General features: G+C 41.5%; 1 protein-coding gene across 1 annotated transcript in view; it reads left to right on the top strand.

Moving 5' to 3' along the window:
• Positions 1-23447, top strand: part of PCOLCE2 (procollagen C-endopeptidase enhancer 2) — a 125358-nt gene that overhangs the window by 70155 nt on the left and 31756 nt on the right. Inside the window, exon 5 of the mRNA XM_080655054.1 lies at positions 534-670. Coding sequence (XP_080511180.1) covers positions 534-670 — 137 coding nt within the window. The remainder of the gene's footprint in view (positions 1-533; positions 671-23447) is intronic.

Below are 23447 nucleotides of genomic sequence, written 5' to 3'. Positions count from 1 at the left end.
GTGGTCTGCTGTGAAAGCTAGTCTGCTTTATAATTTCTTTGGTTGTTTTTTAAAATAGAATCTATGCAGGTTCCCCACAGATAACTTTATTCATTGCTATAAAACAATTTACAGAGAAGTCTAGTGTTCACTGCTCATTAGTGGGTGGTTATATGAATTTGTACCCTTTCTGGGACCCACTTCCATATGTCAATTGCAGGACAGAACTTAGCATGGGAATAGATCAAGCCTACCCTGTAGACTTTTGAAAATAACTTATTCCCTAGTTTGGTAGGTTTAAGTATAAGATCTTAACTAGGATTGCTCTGGGAGTGAGATGATCTTTTGGAATTACTAAAAATTAAATCAAAAGAATAGCACAAGAAATATGAATACCACAGAAGAAATATGAAAACAAGCAAGAATAATTTAAACAGAATGCATTTTTACAAAGGAAAATCATGATACCTACAAATCTGGAGGGAGGAAGAATTCCATTTGAGGATATTCGGCAATGCTATTTTGATCCTTCTAATTCTGTGTTTTCACTAAAGCTTATAGAATTAAAGTTTGAGAAGTTTGATGTTGAGCGTGATAACTACTGCCGATATGATTATGTGGCTGTGTTTAATGGTGGAGAAGTCAACGACGCTAAAAGAATTGGAAAGTATTGTGGTGATAGTCCACCCATGTAAGTAGCACCTGTTTTATTTCAAAACTTCTTTCTTTCTTCTTCTGTTTTAATCCTCATTCAAGGATATGCTTATTGATTTTTAGAGAGATTGGAAGGACAAGAGAGAGAGAAACATCAATGTGAGAGAGAAATATTGATCAGTTGCCCCAACCCAGGATCAAACCTGAAACCTGGGTATGTACCCTGACTGGGAACCAAACCCAAAACCTTTTGGTGTATGGGATGCTCCAACAAACTGAGCCACCCAGCTGGGGCTCAAAACTTATTTCTTATTCAATTGATCAACTATGTTTTATTTTCTGAAAGATTTTATGTTGTTGTTTTGTTCACAAGTTCCTGGGTTCCATGACAGTGAGCAGACAACCTTAACAAGTGTAGAGAGGCCTCGACAGCCACATAGAGAAACAAAAGCAGAGGTGGCAATGACCACAGGCAGATGCTGAGTCAGATGCATGGATATGTCACTGCCCTGCAAAGGTGAGGTTGTGCCTCAGAGTGAAAGGGAAAATTCTGATAAAAACAAAACAAAACAAAACAAAACTTGGGGCTACCTACTAGGGACCCAGACAAAGAAAACAGAAAGCTTACAACAGATCCAGGTGATTTTACCTGATCAGGTCCTGTCCTGGATCTTGTAGCTCCTCTTCACGTTGTTGTTCAAATTTTGGTGAGTGAACCCAAAAGGTACTTATCAGAACATTTATGGAGCTAAGAGCTCTGCCACTTACTAGTTGCGTGACACTGGGCACATTACTTAACTGTAAGATATTTGGTGCAAGATATTTCACACCTTGGTATACAATACTAGGAAAGCGACAATTGAAACAACTATAGCTTGTCATCAAAGTCACCAAAGTAAACACCCTTTCCTACTTTGTTGCTTAAACAGATAGATTATGTGCACCACCTGCTTTTACATGTGTCTATGGTTTCCACAGACATGTTTGAGTTAAAGCAAGGTTCATTTTCAGTTTCAATTCATTTATATTTAAGTCCAATAATAATTTTTAAATTTTAATGCATTCAAGTTAGTTATAATTACACATTAGTGTATCTGAATTTGGCTTTATAGATGAACTAGTGACCCGGTGCACAAAATTCATGCACATTAAAAGGGGATTAATTACAGGAAATATTTTAATATTGCTATTTGCCCTTTCTCTATAATAGAAGTGTCAGAGATTAAAGAAAATTAGTAAAATTTTGAAAATATATGAAAATCTTCCTCCTGTCAGAGTCTGGGGCGCACCACCGGACCCAGAGTCAAGTCCCCACCCACCCACATGCACCTCAAAATCACGCGAGACCCAGACCCGGTAGCCACCCCCCCATTGGGCTAGATCCAGACCTAGCAGGTCCCACCCTTGTTAAGCCCTGCCAGGTGGGTGGTGCAGCCTCAGGTCCCCTGGCCCGGCGCCCGGGCTGGGGACGTGGCCTGAGGTTCTCTGTCAAGTCCCACTGGGTGGGGGACCTGAGGTCCCCCGTCAAGCCCCTCCAGGCGGGGGATGCACCTTGAGGTCCTCCATCAAGCCCTACTGGGTGGGGATTCAGCCTCAGGTCTCCTGGCCTGGCACTGGGGTGGGGGCACAGCCTGTGGTCCCCCAGCCCGGGCCGGGGTGGGGGTCATGCCTTGAGGTCCCCCGTCAAGCCCCACTGGGTGTGGGGCATGGCCTGAGGTCCCTCGTCAAGCCTCACCAGGTGGGGGATGTGCCTTGAGGTCCGCCATCAAGCCCCACCAGGCAGGGGGCACAGCCTCAGGTCCCCTGGCCCGGTGCCAGGAGGGGGGCGCAGCCTCAGGTTCCCCCGTCAAGCTCTGCTGGTCGGGGGGGCATGGCCTCAGGTCCCCCAGCCCGGGGCAAGGAGAGCAGCCTGAGGTCCCCTGGCCCAGCACTGGGGCGGGGGGGGGGGGCGCACCTTGAGGTCCCCTGTCAAGCCCCACCAGGCGGGGGGGTGCAGCCTGAGGTCCTCTGTCAAGCCCCGCAAGGCGGGAGGATGCAGCCTCAGGTCCCCTGCCCGGGCCGGGGTGGGGGGCATGCCTTGAGATCCCCCGTCAAGCCCCACTGGGTATGGAGCATGGCCTGAGGTCCCTCATCAAGCCTCACCAGGCGGGGGGTGTGCCTTGAGGTCCCCCATCAAGCCCCACTGGGCAGGGGGTGCAGCCTCAGGTCCCCTGACCCGGTGCCAGGAGGGGGGCACAGTCTCAGGTTCCCCCGTCAAGCTCTGCTGGGCAGGGGGCATGGCCTCAGGTGCCCTGGACTGGGGTGAGGGGAGCAGCCTGAGGTCCCCTGGCCCAGCACTGGGGTGGGGGGGCACACCTTGAGGTCCCCTGTGAAGCCCCACTGGGTGGGGGGCGCAGCCTGAGGTCCCCTGTCAAGCCCTGCAAGGCGGGAGGATGCAGCCTCAGGTCCCCCTGCCCGGCGCCAGGGCGGGGTGTGCGGCCTCAGGTCCCCTGTCAAGCCCCACCAGGCAGGGGGCGCAGTCTAAGGTCCCCTATCCTGGCGCCGGGGTGGAGGGTGCAGCCTGAGGTCCCCTGGCCCAGCACCAGGATGGGGGGCGCACCTTGAGGTCCCCCGTCAAGCTCCGCTGGGTGGGGGGCGTGCCTTGAGTTCCCCCATCAAGCCCTGCCAGGTGGGGGCATGGCCTGAGGTCCCCCGTCAAGCCCCACTGGGCAGGGGGCATGGCCTGAGGTCCCCCCTCAAGCCCTGCTGGGCGGGGGGGTGCAGCCTGAGGTCCCCTGTCAAGCCCCGTAGGGCTCGGGGGCGGGGGCACAGCCTCAGGTCCCTGCTGATTGCTCGTTAAGGCTCCTTACAGGAACTCGGCCTCTGCTGTGGGTGCAGCATCTTGTGTTACAGAAACCCTGCTTCCGCTGTGGGTGCAGCATCTTGTGTTACAGAAACCCCGCCTCCGCTGTGGGCGCAGCCATCTTGTGTTATGGAAACCCCCACCTCCGCTGTGGGCGCTGTCATCTTTGTGGCGGAGTGATGGTAAATTTGCATATTCCCTCTTTATTATATAGGATGTGTTGGAGAAAAGCCCATTTCTAAGCTCCTAAAGAGTTCCTTATATTCTTTTTCTATTCTGTTGGAACAAATTACCACAAACTGAGTGGCTTAAAACAAAATATTTGTTCTCTTATATTCTGGAGGTGAAAAGTCTGGAATTAGTTTCACTGGGCTAAAATCAAACTGTCAGCAGGGTGTTTTCTTCTGAAGTGCTGCCAGACAGGGCAGGTCTGCCTAGGGCTGGCCAGTAGTGTGTGGGTTCTGACTTTGTGCAGGAAAGGTTTCACACCACAGATCCAGGTGATTATGAGGAAATGTTTATTAAAGCTGGGATTGATGAAATAAGGAAGAGTTTAGCATAGAAGGAGCAACAGGAGAGCCCAGACTGGGCTGCCTTAATTCTCTGGAAAGTCAGAGAAAAGGGGGTCTTGGGGACAGGGCCAGAGGGTTTTCCTGGGATGAGCTGCCACTGCCCATTGCTGCCCTGGTCACAAGTCTAATGGGATCCTTTAGGGTTTAGGAGATGTGTGTCTGTGGCAGGGTGGGGAGGGAAGAGAATAAGGGAAAGGGAAGAATGGTGGCTTCCCCCAGAGGGAGAGCATGTGCTGGGTCCTTTGTCTTGAGGGCTTTTATCTCTATCTCACAGGCGGGAATCTTAGGGGAGGTCTCGGGGGAAGCAATAGAATATTCATCAGTTTCCCAGGTGTGCTCCTCCAGGGCCGTGGTCTCCATGGATTGGTCAGTGTCACAGCAGGGGGTTGTTAGTCATTGCAGCTGGTCCTGGAATCGCTCACCTGATTTTGCTGTTTTTCTGGGTCTGAAACTGAAATATAGCTGAGGCCTAGATGTTATCTCTAGGGAGGTGACCTTGTTTATCTGCTATAAGTTGCTCTGCAGTTTGCTCAGTTCTCTGTCTCAGTTTCCCAATTTCACTTGTCCTGGCTTCCTGGCCTATCTTGGAAGCTTGAAAGAGAATCAGTTTCCTTGCCTTTTTTCAGCTTCTGGAGGCTGCTGGCAATCCTTGGCAGTGGCTCCTTCCTTGTCTTTAAGACACATCATCCTATCTCGGCTTCTGTCATATTTTCTTCTCCTCCATAGCAGTCAGACCTTCCTCTTATGAGGATACTTGTGGTTACATTCAGGGCCCACCTACATAGTCTAGGATGCTCTCCCCTTCTCAAGATCCTTAATTTAACCTTCTCTGCAAAGTCCCTTTGCATATGAAGTAACATTCATAAGTTTCAGGAATTAGAATGTGGACACTTTAGGGGCCATTATTTAGCTAATCACACCCTCATTGATTCAAAGCCAGTCTTTTCCTCTAGATCCTCCTTCTGAGCTCCTCTTTTCTCCCTTGAAATTCCCCTTTACCCAGTAGTCCTCTTTTTCTCCATCTTCAGTTCTGCTTCCTTTTTTTGGTTCCTTCCCCATAACCTATAAATTTAAGTTCTCCCAAATTAAAAAACAACTCCCTCTTGACTCTCTATCCTGCTCTAGCTTCTTCTGCCATGTTTTTTTCTTTGTATACAACTGTTTTTAAAAATAATTTCATTTCATTTTCTAGCAATATGGCAAATAAGCTAGGTTAAAGCATTGCTGAGTTGGCAAAAAATAGGAGAAATCATCTGAGGTAAAAACAAAAAAGTGATGAAAAGCCCAAATCCAGAGAGAAAAACAAGTATTTGGAGGTGGCAGCTTTCTTCAGGATTTGTGTCAGTCTTTGATGACCTAGAACTTCATTCTTTACAGGCCATGCTTGGGAATAGGGGATGGAGCTCAGGGTCCAGGCAAGGGGGGACATTTGATCAAAAACCATAAGGGACTGACAGAAAGTGACACCAACATGACTGAACTAACTTTCCCTATAACCCACGGGTGGTAGTAAGGAACATCAGCAGTTTTGGCCTTAGCTTTTGATAAAGGGAAGAAGAGGTAGTTCCTTATGAGAATTCCTAACCAAAAAGCAGTCCACATATAAGTCTAGGTTTACAATTTACACTAAATGCACTCAAGAATTTAATTTATAGAGTTTCCAAGTTGGTAGTGCCCACAGCGGCTGACAGAAGAAAATATAAATTTTCCTTGGAAGAATGCATCTTAAACTTTAAGAATACCTATAGAAAAAAATGGAAGGAAGGACACAAAATGGCAGCCAAAATGGCAAACGCGTCCCAAGCCTTAGAGCAGATAGAAGGAGCATCTAAATTGAATAATATACAGCTGGAATTGGTAAAGTAGACACAACTGGTGAGACAGTTTGCAGCTGAGAAGGGCAGAGGATGCTCAGAGAATGGTAGGATTGGGGATCTGGGCTGGAGAGAGTTGTGAGAACTTCAAACCAAGAGGGTCAGAAGGAAGCCACACAACACTAAGTCCATATCCCTGTGACTGGAAAGGAAGTCCACAGGACTGCTGGCAGCAGGGGATTATAGATCTAAGTCCACAGCCTTGAGAGGCCGAGCCCAGAGAGGGATGCCTGAAGAACTGCCCAAGCTACACGGTGCTGGGGGTAGAGAAACTCACAGTGGCGCAGTTGTTTCCCCTCTTCTTGGTCTTTGCTTTTATTCGCTAAACCCAGTTCATAGGACCTTTCAAATAAAAACACTCACCCATGACTGAGGTGCAGGTGGAAGTAGGACTTGTGGAGTCTGGGGAGAGGCGGTGGAGAAGAGCAGGTCGGGGAGAGGTGACCAGGAGTCCAACACTGGGACATTCCTGACACTCTGGACCGAAGCAGCTATTTTCTCCTGAAGAGCTATCTCCCAGCAATCTCCAGGCAATAATATAGCCACACCCAGACTACACCCTGAGTGGTACAAAGGACACAAAAAATCTGAATAGCCTCTAAGAGCCCTCAGGGACTGGATTGAAGAGTGGCCATTCAGTCCCAGAAAGCAATACAGCAACCTCCCTAACTAAATCTATGTCAGAAATAGCTGCTTGAGAGATTAAGATTGACAGCAGGCAGACAGTCTAAGTGGGCAGATTGGTCCTGCCTGCTGGCAGTCAAGGCAGTGGAGATAGACACAAACAGAAGACGGTGGATCATGTGGAACTTCAACACGGTGCTGACTACATAACAGGACACTGAGAAGTGTCAGACAGTATAGAAGAGTGGGATCATAAATCAGCCCCCAATGGGGCATTAAAACAGCTGAAATGAACAACACTTCACTTATTTAAAAAAAAAATTATCTTTTATTTAAAATTTTTTAAAAATTTTCTTTGTTTTTTGTTTCTTTTTTTATTTTTTCACGTTATTTTTCCTTCACTCTATTTTTAATTGTTATTTTATCTTATTTTTGAAAATTTTTTCTTTCTCTTTGTTTTCTTCTTTTCCACTCATCCTCTTTCTACCTCCTCTATACTGAACCAAGGTCCTCCCCATATTCATTCAATTCCTGAATCTTACTTTCTGTATATAAGCTCTACCTCTACAGATTCTGCTCCCACCCCCTTTTCTGGGTATTCGTTATTTGCATTTTCTTTTATCTTTTTGTTCTGTGGTGTTTTCTCCCCACATGTATATGTTTTTTATTTTTTTTACTTTTTCTTCTTTTCCTTTTCTCTTACCACTTTTTCTTTCCTCGATATCATTTTTGCTCTCTTTTCTCTTCCCTAATTCTCTTTTCTCTAGTGGTCACTAATATTGGGGTTATCAGTGTCCTGAGTACATTCGTGTTTTGTTCCCTTTGTGTCGTGTTTTATCAAGTTGTATTTTGTGCTGTTTGGTCAATGTGGTAGAAAGCGAGCCACATAACCAGACACCCTGAAAGAAGACTCCATCCACGAATGGGACAATTACACCAAGATAACCCAAATTGCCCAAGTAGGAGGCATCCCTAGATTGCCCAGACCAGAGAGATTGTACCACTGGGTCCCATAAAACATCTTCTATATAAGACAAACTCAAAAAATCTGGGTGGCATAGCAGTTGATCTGGTTTGTTTCTTAGAATCACAAAGAAAAATGGGGAGACAAAGAAACAACCCCCCCTTCTAAAGAAAAGGAGGAATTATCAGAAAAGGAAATAAATGAAGTGGGGGCAAACAATTTATCAGAGAAAGAATTCAGAGCAATGGTATAAAGGACACTGAAAAGGATGGAAGACAAATTCAACAACATGCATAAAAATCAAGAGGAAATGAAGAAGAATCAAGAGGAAGTGAAGAATGACGTAGCCACAATAAAGAACAAAATGGGAAGTTTCAACAGTAGACCAGAAGTGAGGACTATATTAGTGAATTAGAAGACAAGGTAGATAAAGCACAGCAACAACTGGAAAGAAAACTTAAAAAGAAGAAGGAGAGCCTAAGGGAGCTTTGGGACAACATGAACCGAAACAACATCTGCATAATAGGGGTGCCAGAAAGAGAGGAAGTGGAGTGAGGATTAGAAAACCTGTTTGAAGAAATACTAGTAATGACAGAAAACTTCCCTGATATTGGGAAGAAAAAACTCACACAAGTCCAAAAAGCTCACAGAGTCCCAAACAAGATGAACCCAAATAGACTGACACCAAGACACATCATAATTAAATTGGCCAACACCAATGACAAAGCAAAAATCTTAAAGGCTGCCAGAGAGAGACAGAAAGTTACCTATAAGGCATCTCCCATTAGACTATCAACTAATTTCTCAACAGAAACAAATCAGGCCAGAAGGGAATAGAATAAAATATACAAAGTGACACAAAGCAAGGGACTGAATCCAAGTGTATTATACCCAGCAAGGCTATCATTCAAAATTGAAGGTGAAATCAGGAGGTTCACAGACAAAAAAGGTAAAAGGGAGCTTATTACCACCAAGCCAGCAATACAAGAAATGTTAAAGGGACTGCTGTAAAAAAGAAGAAATAGAAATGGAAGAAGGAACACAGGCACAAAGAATAAAAATGGCAACAAACAAGTACCTATCAATAATAATAAAAGCGTAATATGCTAATTAGACCAGACAGCCGAACGTCCTTCCAGCTGTCCTTCAGGACAAAGCCGCGGCGGCTGCGAGGACTGAGCCTAAGCCATCAGTAGAACATCCCCGAGGGCTCCTGGACTGTGAGAGGGGGCAGGCCGGGCTGAGGGACCCCCTCCCCTGTGCATGAATTTTCATGCACCGGGCCTCTAGTCAATAATAACCTTAAATGTAAATGGATTAAATGCTCCAATCAAAAGACATAAGGTAGCTGAATGGATAAGAAAACATGAACCATGTATTTTCTGTCAACAAGAGACCCACCACAGAACAAAGGACTCACAGACTGATAGTGAAGAGATTGGAAAAAAATTTTCAGGCAAATGGAAATGAGAATAAAGTTGGGGTAGCAATACTTATATCTGACAAAATAGACCTCAAACTGAAGGCTATAACAAGACATAAGGAGGGCCACTTCATAATACTAAAGGGAGCAAATCAAGAAGAGGAGGTAACTTCGGTAAACATATATGCATCCAACACAGGAGCACCCAAATACATAAAAAAGCTTCTGAAAGATATCAAGGGAGAGATGGACAGCAATACAATCATAGTAGGGGACTTTAATACCCCATTGACACCACTGGATAAATCCTTTAAACAAAAAATCAGCAAAGAAACTGCAATCCTAAATGACTCACTAGATCAGATGGACTTAATTGACATCTTCAGAACATTTCACCCCAAAGCTACAGAATATACAATCTTCTCCAGTGCACATGGAACATTTTCAAAGATATACCACATATTAGGACATAGGCAAAGTCTCTTCAAATTCAAGAATATAGAAATCATATCAAGCATCTTCTCAGATCACAATGGAATAAAATTAGAAATCAACTATAATAAAAAAAATGAAACACTTGGAGGCTAAATAGTATGCTATTAAACAATGATTGTGTTACCAAAGAGATCAAAGAATAAATAAAAAGCATTCTGGAAACAAATGACAATGAAAACACAACAATCCAAAATCTATGGGACACAATGAAAGCAGTCCTGAGAGGGAAGTTCATAGCTCTACAGGCCTACCTCAAAAAAACAAGAAAAAATAGTAATAAATTATCTAACTATAAAACTGAAAGAATTAGAAAGAGTTCAACAAGAAAAATCCCAGAGTAAGCAGAAGGAAGGAAATAATAAAGATCACAGCGGAAATAAATGACATAGAGAACAAAAAAACAACACAAAAGATAAATGAAACCAAGAGGTGGTTCTTTGAAAGGATAAACAAGATCGATGAACCTCTAGTCAGGCTCACCAAGAAACAAACAGAGAGGACCCAAATAACCAAAATCGGAAATGAAAGAGGTGAAGTAACAACCAACCCCGCAGACATACAAAGGATTGTTAAAAAACAAAAAACAAAAAACACAAAAAAATACTATGAACAACTCTACTCCAACAAATTGGACAACTTTGATGTAATGGACATATTCCTAGAAAAATACAAGCTTCCAAAACTCAATCAGGAAGAATAAAAAACTTGAATAGGCTGATAACTACTGATGACATTGGAACAGTAATAATAATAATAATAAAAAGCTTCCAGCAAACAAAAGCTTTGGGCCAGACGGCTTCACAGGGGAGTTTTACCAAACATTCAAGGAAGAACTAAAACCTTTCCTTCTCACACTATTCCAAAAAATTCAAGAGGAAGGCACACTTCCAAGTTCTTTCTATGAAGCCAGCATTACCCTAATACCAAAACCAGATAAAGACACTACAAAGATAGAGAATTACAGGTCAATATCCCTGATGAACATAGATGCTAAAATCCTCAACAAAATTCTAGCAAATCAGATCCAGCATTACATCAGAAAGATCATACACCATGACCAAGTGGGATTTATTCCAGGGATGCAAGGCTGGTACAATATTTGCAAATCAATAAACATGATACATCACATAAACAAATTGAGAGACAAAAATCACATAAAATCAATTGAGGCAGAAAAGGCATTTGACAAAATCCAACATTCTTTCCTGATAAAAACTCTCAGCAAAGTGAAATAGAAGGATCAGAGCTCAACATAATAAAAGCCATATATGACAAACCTGTAGTCCACCTTGTACTCTATGGGCAAAAAGTAAAACCATTTCCCCTAAGAACAGGGACAAGACAGGGATGCCCACTTTCACCACTTCTGTTCTGGAAGTGCTAGCCATAGCGATCAGACAAGAAAAAGAAACAAAAGGCATCCAAATTGGAAAAGAAAAAATAACTGTAATTATTTGCAGATGACATGACATTGTACAGAGAAAACCCTAAAGACTCCAATAAAAACATAATAGACTTAATAAATGAATTTGGCAATGTAGCAGGATACAAAATTAACATCCAGAAATGCATGGCTTTTTTATACACCAATAATGAACTCACAGAAAGAGAATCGAACAAAAAAAAAACCTCATTTACCATTGCAACAAAAAAATTAAGATACCAGGAATAAATTTAACCAAGGAGGTAAAGGACCTGTACTCAGAAAATTATAGGACACTGAAAAAAAAGATAGAGGAAGACATAAACAAATGGAAGAATATACTGTGTTCATGGATTGGTAGAATCAACATCATCAAAATGTCCATACTACCCAAAGCAATCTATAGATTCAATGCACTCCTTATTAAAGTACCAATGGCATACTTCAGAGACCTAGAACATACTCTCCAAAAAGTCATCTGGAATATAAAAAGACCCTGAATAGCTGCAGCAACCTGAGAAAGAAGAACAACATTGGTGGGATCACAATACCAGATATCAAGCTATGTTACCAAGCCATGGTTCTCAAAACTGTCTGGTACTGGCACAAGAACACACATATAGACCAATGAAACCAAACAAGGAACCCAGAGATCGACCCAAAGCATTATGCTCAATTAATATTTGGCATAGGCATGAGCATACAATGGAGTCAAGACAGTCTCTTCAATAAATGGTGTTGGGAAAACTGGACAGATACATTCATAAAAGTGAAACTAGACTGTGGAGAGTGGCCACAGTATTTGGACTGGATCAAGCCTTGGACTGACTTATGGCAAAGCCACATACAAGTCCCAGCTTGGAGGGCAAAGCCCTCCCAGCACAATTATAGCCAAAAGGCTATCGTTGTAAGCTTGAACTTGTAGTCTGACCCTGCAGTCCTAGGTAGCTATGGGCTGTGGGCTGTGGGGGGTGCAGCAAGTGCTGCCTAAACAAAGCTTGAAGAGTTCAGAGAATGGCAACAAGAGGAAAGAAGCAGATTTGAAATTCGCAAGAACATTGTAAACATCTTGCCCTTGTTTTGCTTTGTGTAATCTGACTATAAAATAAAGATCCTGCTTACAGGTAGGGTCACTGTTTCCTCATCCAGGCATAGTGATTCACCTGGCCCCAACTGTATTCTCTTGTCTGTATCCTTTAATCCTTCAACACCCCTCCTCAGGTTCACCATTGGCCCTGCTGGGTGCGGTTCAATAGACCACCAACTTACACCATACACAAAAATAAACTTAAAATGGATAAAGGACTTAAATGTAAGACAGAAAACCATAAAAATCCTAGAAGAAACCACAGGCAGCAACATAGCAGACACTTGTCATAGCAATATCTTTACTGATACAGCTCCTGGGGCAATGGAAACTAGGAGAAAATAAACATACGTTACTACATCAAAATAAAAAGCTTCTGCATCACAAAAGAAACCATCAACAAAACAACAAGAAAGCCCACTGCATGGGAGAATATACTTGCCAATGTTATCTCCGATAAGGGTTTAATCTCCAAAATTTATAGGGAAGTCATACAACTTAACAACAACAACAAAAAAGATAAACACAACTTAACAAAGGGAAGATAATCCAAAAAATGAACAAAGGACCTAAATAGATACTTTTTGAAGGAGGACATACAGAAGGCCAAGGGACATGAAAACATGCTCAGAGTCACTAATCATCCAAGAGATGCAAATCAAAACAATGATAAGGTATCATCTCACACCTGACTGAATGGCTATCATCAACAAACGACAAGTGCTTGCCAGGATGCGGAGAAAAGGGAACCCTCTTGCACTGCTGGTGGGAATGCAGAATGGTTCAGCCACTGTGGAAAACAATATGGCGTTGCCCAAAAAATTGAAAAATGGAACTTCCATTTGACTCAGTAATCCCACTTCTAGGAATATATCCCAAGAAACCAGAAACACCAATCAGAAAGGATATATGCACCCCTATGTTCATAGCAGCACAATTTACAATAGCTAAGATTTGGAAACAGCCTAAGTGCCCATCAGCAGATGAGTGGATTAGAAAACTTTGGTACATCTACACAATGGAATACTATGCTGCTTTAAAAAAGAAGGAATTCTTAACATTTGCAACAGCATGGATGGAACTGGAGAGCATTATGCTAAGTGAAATAAGCCAGTCAGAGAAAGATAAATATCACATGATCTAACTCATTTGTGGAATATAATGAACAACATAAACTGATGAACAAAAATAGAACCAGAGAAATAGAAGCATTGAACAGCCTGTCCAACCTATGAGGGAAGTTGGAAGGTGAAGGGGTAAGAGATCAACCACAGGATTTGTATACATGCATATGAGCATAGCCAGTGGACACAGACAGTAGAGTGGTGAGGGCATGTGCTGGGTAGTGGGAGCGTCTGGGGAGCGGTCAATGGGGGAAAAGTAGACTCATGCAATACTTTATTTTTTATTTATTTTTTTATTTTATTTTTTTTTTCAAATTTTTATTAAGGTATTATATGTGTACATATCTTACCATTGCCCCCCACCCCCACCCCACTCCCATACATGCCCTCACCCCCCAATGTTTTGCATCCGTTGGTTACTCTTATATACATGCATATAAGTCCTTCAGTTGATCTCTTATTTCCCCCACCTCTCCCTAACCTTACCACTGTAATTTGACAGTCTGTTTGATGCTTTACTGCCTCTGTAACTATCTTTTTGTTCATCAGTTTATAATGTTTTTCATTATCCCCAAATGAGTGGGATCATGTGGTATTTTTCTTTCATTGACTGGCTTATTTCACTTAGCATAATGTTCTCTAATTCCATCCAAGTGCCTACAAATGGTAGTAATTCCTTCTTTTTTACGGCAGCATAGTATTCCATTGTGTAGATGTACCATAGTTTTCTGATCCAGTCATCTGCTGATGGGCACCTAGGCTGTTTCCAAATCTTAGCTATTGTCAATTGTGCTGCTATGAACATAGGGGTGCATATATCCTTTCTGATTGGTGTTTCTGGTTTCTTAGGATATATTCCTAGGAGTGGGATTACTGGGTCAAATGGGAGTTCCATTTTCAGTTTTTTGAGGAAACTCCATACTGTTCTCCACAGTGGCTGCACCAGTCTGCATTCCCACCAGCAGTGCACGAGGGTTCCTTTTTCTCCGCATCCTCGCCAACACTTGTCGTTTGTTGATTTGTTGATGATAGCCATTCTGACAGGTGTGAGATGGTATCGCATTGTTGTTTTGATTTGCATCTCTCGGATAATTAGTGACTTTGAGCATGTTTTCATGTGTCTCTTGGCCTTCCTTCTGTCTTCTTTCGAAAAGCTTCTATTTAGGTCCGTTGCCCATTTTTTTATTGGATCATTTATCTTCCTTTTATTAAGTTGTATAAGCTGCCTGTAGATGTTGGAAATTAAACCTTTATCAGTGATACCATTTGCAAATATGTTCTCCCATACAGTGGGGTTTCTTGTTGTTTTGTTGATGGTTTCTTTTGCTGTGCAAAAGCTTTTTATTTTGATGTAGTCCCATTTGTTTATTTTCTGTTTGGCTTCCATTGCCCTAGGGGCAGTATCACTGAAAAAGTTCTTTTGGCATATGTCTGAGATTTTGCTGCCTGTGGATTCCTCTAGTATTTTTATGGTTTCCCGTCTTATATTTAAGTCCTGTACCCATTTTGAGTTTATTTTTGTGTATGGTGTAAGTTGGTGATCTAGTTTCATTTTTTTGCATGTATCTGTCCAATTTTCCCAACACCATTTATTAAAGAGACTGTCTTGACTCCATTGTATGCTCATGCCTCCTTTGTCAAATATTAAATGCGCATATTGGTTTGGGTCGATATCTGGATTCTCTATTCTGTTCCATTGATCTATATGTCTGTTCTTGTGCCAGTACCAGGCTGTTTTGATGACAGTGGCTTTGTAATACAGCTTGAAATCTGGTATTGAGATCCCTCCTACTTTATTCTTCTTTCTCAGGATTGCTGTGGCTATTCGGGGTCTTTTTTTATTCCAGATGAATTTTTGGAGAGTTCTTTCTAGGTCTGTGAAATACGCCGTTGGTATTTTAATGGGGAGTGCATTGAATCTATAGATTGCTTTGGGTAGTATGGACATTTTAATGATGTTGATTCTACCAATCCATGAACATGGTATGTTCTTCCATCTGTTTACATCTTCCTCTATCTCTTTTTTCAGTGTCCTGTAGTTTTCCGCATATAGGTCTTTTACCTCCTTGGTTAGGTTTATTCCTAAGTATCTTAATTTTTTTGGTGCGATGGAAAATGGGATTGCTTTTTTAGTCTCTCTTTCTGTAAGTTCATTGTTGGTGTATAGAAATGCCATAGATTTCTTGGTGTTAATTTTGTATCCTGCTACATTGCCGAATTCATTTATTAAGTCTGTTAGTTTTTTGATGGAGTCTTTCGGGTTTTTTATGTACAATATCATGTCATCTGCAAATAAGGACAGCTTTACTTCTTCTTTTCCAATTTGGATGCCTTTTATTTCTTCTTCTTGTCTAATTGCAGTGGCTAATACTTCCAGTACTATGTCAAACAGGAGTGGTGAGAGTGGGCATCCCTGTCTTGTTCCTGTTCTTAGGGGAAATGGTTTTAGTTTTTGCCCATTGAGTATGATGTTAGCTGTGGGTTTATCATATATAGCTTTTATGATGTTGAGGTATGATCCTTCTATTCCCACCTTGTTGAGAGTTTTTATCAAGAAAGGGTGTTGGATTTTGTCAAATGCTTTTTCTGCATCAATTGATATGACTATGTGATTTTTATCTCTCAATTTGTTTATGTGATGTATCACATTTATTGATTTGCGGATATTGAACCATCCTTGCATTCCTGGGATAAACCCTACTTGGTCATGGTGTATGATCTTTCTGATGTACTGCTGGATCCTATTTGCTAGAATTTTGTTGAGGATTTTGGCATCTACATTCATGAGGGATATTGGCCTATAATTCTCTTTCATTGTGTTGTCTTTATCTGGTTTTGGTATTAGGGTGATGCTGGCTTCATAGAAGGAGCTTGGAAGTGTTCCTTCCTCTTGAATTTTTTGGAATAGTCTGAGGAGGATAGGTTTTAGTTCTTCCTTGAATGTTTGGTAGAACTCTCCTGTGAAGCCGTCTGGCCCCGGGCTTTTGTTTGCCGGAAGCTCTTTGATGACTGCTTCAATTTCTTCCATAGTTACTGGCATGTTGAGCTGTTTAGATTCTTCCTGATTGAGTTTTGGAAGGTTATATTTTTCTAGGAATATGTCCATTTCCTCCAGGTTGTCCAGTTTGTTGGAATAGAGTTGTTCGTAGTATTTTTTAACAATCCTTTGTATTTCGGTGGGATCTGTTGTTATTTCACCTCTTTCATTTCTGATCTTGTTTATTTGGGTCCTCTCCCTTTGCTTCTTGGTGAGCCTGGCTAGAGGTTCATCAATCTTGTTTATCCTTTCAAAGAACCAGCTCTTGGTTTTGTTGATCTTTTGTATTGTTTCTTTGGTCTCTATGTCGTTTATCTGTGCTCTGATCTTTATTATTTCCTTCCTTCTGCTTACACTGGGCTTTTCTTGTTGCTCTTTTTCTAACTCTTTGAGTTGTTGGGTTAGGTAATTTATTACCCCTGTTTCTTGTTTTTTGCAGTAGGCTTGTAGAGCTATGAACTTCCCTCTCAAGACTGCTTTCGCTGTGTCCCATAGATTTTGGATTGTAGTGTTTTCATTGTCATTTGTTGTCATGATGTTTTTTATTTCTTCTTTGATCTCTCTGGTAACCCAGTCATGGTTTAATAGCATGCTGTTTAGTCTCCATGTGTTTGATTTCTTTGGGTTGTTTTTATTGTAGTTGATTTCCAGTTTTATGCCACTGTGGTCTGAGAAGATGCTTGATATGATTTCTATCTTCTTGAATTTGAAGAGACTTTGCCTATGTCCCAACATATGGTCTATCTTTGAAAATGACCCATGTGCGCTTGAGAAGAATGTATATTCTGTGGCTTTGGGGTGAAATGTTCTGAAGATGTCAATTAATTCCATCTGGTCTAGTGAGTCATTTAGGATTGATGTTTCTTTGCTGATGTTTTGTTTAGAGGATTTGTCCAATGGTGATAGTGGGGTATTAAAGTCTCCTACTATGATTGTATTACTGTCAATGTCTCCCTTGATATCTTCCAGGAGTTTTTTTATGTATTTGGGTGCTCCTGTATTGGGTGCATATATGTTTACCAGAGTTATTTCTTCTTGTTGGATTGCTCCCTTTAGTATTATGAAATGGCCTTCCTTATCTCTTGTTATGTCCTTCAGTTTGAGATCTAATTTGTCAGAAATAAGTATTGCTACCCCAGCTTTTTTTTCAGTTCCATTTGCCTGGAAAACCTTTTTCCATCCCTTCACCCTCAGTCTGTGTGCGTCTTTTTTTCTGAGGTGGGTTTCTTGTAGACAGCAGATATATGGGTCGTGTTTTCTTATCCAATCTGTTACCCTATGTCTTTTGATTGGGGCATTTAATCCATTTACATTTAAAGTTATTATTGATAGGTACTTATTTGTCGCCATTCCTATTCTTTACCCCTGTGTTACTTCTTCGCTTCCTGTTTCTTTCTTTCTTTCTTTCTTTTTTTTTTTTTTTTACAGTAGACCCTTTAGCATTTCTTGCATTGCTGGTTTGGTGGTAATAAATTCCCTTAGTCCTTTTTTGTCTGTGAAGCTCCTGATTTCACCTTCAATTTTGATTGACAGCCTTGCTGGGTACAGTATTCTTGGATTCAGCCCCTTCCTTTGCATGACTTTGTATATTTCATTCCATTCCCTTCTGGCCTGATGAGTTTCTGTTGAGAAATCAGTTGCTAGTCTGATGGGGGTTCCTTTGTATGTAACTTTCTGTCTCTCTCTTGCTGCTTTTAAGATTCTTACTTTGTCGTTGGTGTTTGCCAATTTAATTATAATGTGCCTTGGCGTCGGTCTTTTGGGGTTCATTTTGCTTGGGACTCTGTGAGCTTCTTGGATTTGTGTGGGTTTTTTCTTCCCTATATCTGGGAAATTTTCTGTCATTATTTCTTCAAAGAGGTTTTCTATTCCTTGCTCAGCTTCCTTTCCTTCTGGAACCCCTATTATGCGGATGTTGTTTTGTTTCGTGTTGTCCCAAAGTTCCCTTAGACTCTCCTCCTGCCTTTTAATTTTTTTTTCTAGAAGTTGCTTTTCTTGGGTATTTTTTTCCATCTTGTCTTCTAGCTCACTGATGCGGTCCTCTGCTTCTTCTAGTCTACTCTTGATGCTTTCTATTGAGTTCTTTACAGCAGCGATGTCATTTTTCATTTCTTCTTGGTTCTTCTTCATTTCCTCTTGGTTCTTGCTCATATTGTCGAATTTGTCTTCCATTCTTTTCAGCCACCTTATGACCATTTCTCTGAATTCTTTTTCTGGAAGGTTGCTTGCCTCCATTTCGTTTACTTCCTTTTCTGGTGATGCCTGCTTTTCTTTCATATGCGGGCTGCTTCTTTGTCTCCCCATGGTCTCTCTTCTCTGGGTGTCTGGTTATGTAGTTCTCTCTCTCCTGGGTTGATTTAAAGGCACAAAATACAGCACTACCAGGTACAACTCACAAGGCACTGAACAGGAATGTATTCACGATATTAATAACCTCCAATAAAGGTGACCACCAGAGAAAGGCAAATTAGGTGATAGAAGAGAAAGAAGAAGAGGAAAAAAGAAAGAAAAAAAAAAGAAAAAGAAAAAAGGAGTGTGAAAATGAAATTGGGAAAAGGGAAAGTAAAGAGAAAAAAAAAAAGTAAGAGAGACAAGAAATTGACTAAGAGAGAAAGGGGAACAGACTATATATATTGGGGATAAAACTCCAATAGAACAATCACTAATCCCAGCAAATGCCAGCAACAAGTGCCTGGGGATTAGTACAAACTACAACACCAACTAATATGGAGTGAGGCAAGGGAAAGCTGAAGCACAAAACAAACAAAAAAATAAATAAAAGAAGAATAAGCAAAACAATCTCACAAAAAAAGCATAAAAATTGGATATAATCTACATTCAAGCAAACAACAACAAAAGGACAGAGATAAGGACAAGTTTATGGATAACTCAGACAGCGAAGGGAAAGGTGTATGTGGACTTGGAGCAGGGGATTGGAGATTAGATATGTAAGTAGGGTGAAATTTTAACAAGGGGTAAACAGAAAGAATAGGGAAAATCTAAAGCAGTAAAAGGGTAAGACAAACAGGACACTGAAAAGGCGGAGGTTAGGAAGAGAGTGATGGCCTAAAGGTAGAGTTGAGATAGAGTAAAACGATGCTAAAGGAAAGATAAAAAATAGAATGTAGAACCCTAATCCCAAAATAAAATGAAGAGAAAATAAAATGACACTTTAAAAAAAAAAAAAAAAAGATAAAATAGCAGTAGTAATAATACGGATTGAAAATAAAAATGTAATCATTAAAAAGGTAAAATCAAGTGATGAAAAAAGAAAAAAAAGTTTCTTGATTAAAAGATGCAAAAAATGAAAATTTAAAAAAAATAAAAAAATAAAAAAAATAAAAGGTAAAAATAAAATGTGGAGTAGTGAAGGTCATTCACTTCCTCTGTTTTTCTGTTTGGCACGCCTGTTTCTCAGTCCAGACAGTATTGCAGTTCCCTGCGATCCACTGCTCTTCGGTGTTGTAAGCCAGTCCTGATTTTAAGCAGGCGGTGTGTCTTAATTTCTCGTATTCCTTTATTTTTGATTACACAAGAGTCAATTTGTGATTCAGCCCCTGGGTGGCAGTGTTTCTGGATTGACTTCCGGGTCTATCTATGGCCTCTCTAGGCAGTGTTAGAGCCTTCTTTCCCTGTGGCACTCGCCACGGGCCTGTGGGAGTGGGCTGCCTCAGAGCTGGCTCTCTGATGGTCACTCCCCGCTCCGATCCCCAGGTTCCAGAAAAACAACCTTCCCCTGCAGTCTCCCAGGGTGTCCCCAACTGGGTGATCCTATGTATTGGGCTTAGTAATCAGATGCAAGGATTTGAAGAGGAAAAAGCCCAAGTGTGCGAATTCCGGGACTGCGAGTAAGCCCAGGCACCCAGGGAGCGCACGGGCTGCGCGTAAGTCTGGACTGCCTGAAATTCTTAGGGTGTCCCTGCACTTCAGATCAAAATGGGTTGCTTTTTAGAGTGCCCTTCTCTTAGCAGCTCTGAGGACCCCTTTCCACAGTCACAGATCACGCCAGCCCCTACAGCCACGGATTTTTCTAGGCACAGACTTCCCTGGTCCTCCAGCTCCCGCAAAACGCGCGTTCCTCTCTCCCGCCGGGACCAGAGACCTCACCTTATCCCAGGCGAAATCTGACCTTTCCGTGGTGGAGTGTAGAGCTTCTCTGAACCCGTGTGCTTGCGCCAGTTGGGGAGCGTTGTTCTGGGGCTCGCAGCTGTTCCTGGGGTGCCGCCGTTGTGGATTCTCAGGCTTCAGATAAGCTCCACTTTCCGGATCAAGATGGCGCAGACTCCGCGTCCAAGCCCGCAGCTCCGGGAGGGGACCCAGCCGCAGTTCGTGCTGCCAGGTCAGGGGAACCCTGTTCAGCAGTCCCCCACCTCCTTCTGGAATTCAGCTGTCTCCCAACCAGCCAACAAACACTCCTTGCGCGACCCTCAGCTGTTCTTTCTTTCTGCTCCGGGACAAGGCTCGGAACACGTCTGTCTATTCCGCCGCCATTATTCCCTTCCTCATGCAATACTTTAGACAAAGAATTTAAATTAAAAAAAGAATACCTATAATTAAAGTTTTAAGAAACATAGGTTCCCAATAAAAAAGCATAAAGCACCAAGGAAAGCCAACATAAACAAGAATCAGCAGAAATAAGCAGTATAGTCAGACCCACAGAGGCATTTATAAAAAGTATGAGCCAGAATGTGAAATGTGTATGCTTAAAGAAATATGCCAACCAAATACACAGTGCAGGGTATTCAAAATATGACTAAGAAACAAGAGACTTTCAGAAATGTTCAAACAGATTTTAAAAAAAGCCTAAGAGAATTTTTAGAACTGAGACATATAATAATTTAAACAAAAAAACTTAATGTATATGTAAAGTTACTTATAAGACATAGCTCCAGAAAGAATTAGGGAACTGAGAAATAGATGTGAGATAATTAGCTGGAATTTAGCATAGACAGATAGATGGAGAAGAGAAAGAGGTGTTCAGAGGCACAGGGGCCAGAGTAGAAGCACGTCACATGTTTAACACACATGTAATCAGAGTTCTCTAACAGAAAATAGACAGTGTAGGAAATGTAATGTTTGAAGAAATAATAACTGAGACTTTTCCAATGTGGATGAAAGATATCAATCATCAAATTAAAAACTCAATAAATCTTAAGCAACATATATAGTATATAATACTAGAAGCTCAATGCAAGAAATTCATGCATTAGCAGGGTCCCTAAGCCTGGCCGGCGATCAAGGCCAATCTGTGGGGTGATTGGGGGACCCCACTGGCACCTGACTTGGCTGGCCTGGAGTCTGCCAGCTGGGGGCAGCTTCTGCTTTGAGCGTCTGCCCCCTGGTGGTCAGTGACCACCAGAGGCTCACCCTGATGACAGCGACTGGTGACCCGCCTTGGTCTGGCGCGCCCGCCCCCCCCCCCACCTGCTCCACCATCCCGCTGCCACGATGCCTGCCATGTTCCATGCTCTGCCACCCGCTGCCGACACCTACCATGTTCCATGCGTGCCCCCCAGTGGTCAGCGCATGTCATAGCAACCAGTTGTTCAGTTGTTCTACCATTTGTATATTAGGGTTTTAGTTTATTTGCATATTAGTGTATTATGTATATAGATACCCATTCCTATGTGTTTTATAGTAAAACCACAAACAGAAGAGAGGGATGTTAAAAACAGCCAGAGAGAAAGGCATGTTATCACAAAGGAAAGACATAACTTAATAACTAACTTCTCAACAGCAACAGTGTAAGTTAGATCTTAGAAGAATGTCTTCAAAGTACTGAGACAAAATAACTATTAAACTTGGATTGTGAAAAACCTCTTTTGTGAATGTGGGTGAAATCAACACCTTTTCAGTTAAAAGAGAACTGAGAGAGTTTACTACCAGCATATTCTAACCAAAGAAACTTCATTATGTACTTCAGGCAGGAAGATAATGGTCACAGAATAAAGGGTGCAGGAGCAAACAATGGACAAAGGTATTGGTCATAAGTGTTGAAGGGTTCTGAGGTCCTTGTGTTACTTGACAATAGAGTGAAGATATTATTAAACTTTATAATTTGCTAAAGTAAATAGGAATGTTAAATTTAGGGTAACCTCTAGAAAAAGTAGAAGTCTTTAACTTCCAAAACACTGGAGGAAAAACATGAAATGGGAAAAAGTGTTAGATCCAAAAAGAAAAGGGGAAAAGAGAAACATAAAAAAGGTAGGCCAAATAAAAAGCAAAAAACGGGATGGTAGAAATATCTCCAGATATGTTTGTAACCAATATAAATACGAATGGATCAAATCATTAATGGGAAGGTAAAGACTGTTAGACTGGATAACAGCAGAATCCAGTCATGTGCTGTTTATAAGACATTTAAAAAACACACACACATAAAAAACAAGAAGACTGAGCATTTGAGAATAAAATAATAGAAAAAATATATTGGAAAAAATGCTAATTGAAGAAAAGTGGCATAGCTTTATTGATATCAAGCCAAAGTAGATTTGGGGCAGAAAGCATTACTAGAAATAGTTACTATATAATGATTAAAAAGTGCAATTTATCAGAAGTTGTAAACTTGCATGTATGTCAATAATGTGTAAAGCAAAAAAATAAATGAATAAAAATTAAAAGATAGATCTACAAAGTCCACTTTATAGTAGGAGATTTTAAACACATCTCTTTAAACAATTGACAGATTAACTATGAATTACAGAAAGATGGGAAATTTGGATGCTGAAGATTAAAAAAATAATTAATAGGCTTGGTCTAAGGGACAGAGAACACTGCATCCAACAACAGGGGAAAATACATTTTTCAAGCAAAAATGGACATGACTTGAGGTGGTGAACACACAACGCAATATACAGATGATGTATTATAGAATTATACCTGGAATCTATATAATTGTGATCTCAATAAATACAATAAATAAATTTAAAATAAAAAAGCAATACAAATAAGATGCATAGCCAGCCTCCCTCATGCCCAGAATTTAGACACTAAATGGTGTAAACGTTAGCTTTTGGTGAAGTTGATGGCGGTGTAGGTAAACGCAGGTACTCGCTGCCTCCCACAACCATATCAATATTACAACTAAAATATAGAACAACAATCATTCAAAACTCCTGAAATCTGGCTGAATGGAAGTCCTACAACTAGAGAAGTAAAGAAGAAAGCACATTGAGACTGGTAGGAGAGGGTGGAGGCATGGAACTGGCTGATCTGACATCCATGTGTGCCATTTTTTTAATCAGGAGGGAGATCTTCCCTGTGGAGGCCACCCATAAGAAGAAAGGGGTCTCAGCCCTACACCAGACCCCCAGCCCAGAGTTCCAGAGCTGAGAAGAGAAGTCTCTGTA

This window comes from Plecotus auritus (assembly GCF_963455305.1).
Source record: "Plecotus auritus genome assembly, chromosome: 2".
NCBI classification, from domain to species: domain Eukaryota; kingdom Metazoa; phylum Chordata; class Mammalia; order Chiroptera; family Vespertilionidae; genus Plecotus; species Plecotus auritus.
Note: the sequence above shows the minus strand (reverse complement) of the source record. Positions and strands in the feature narration are given on the sequence as shown.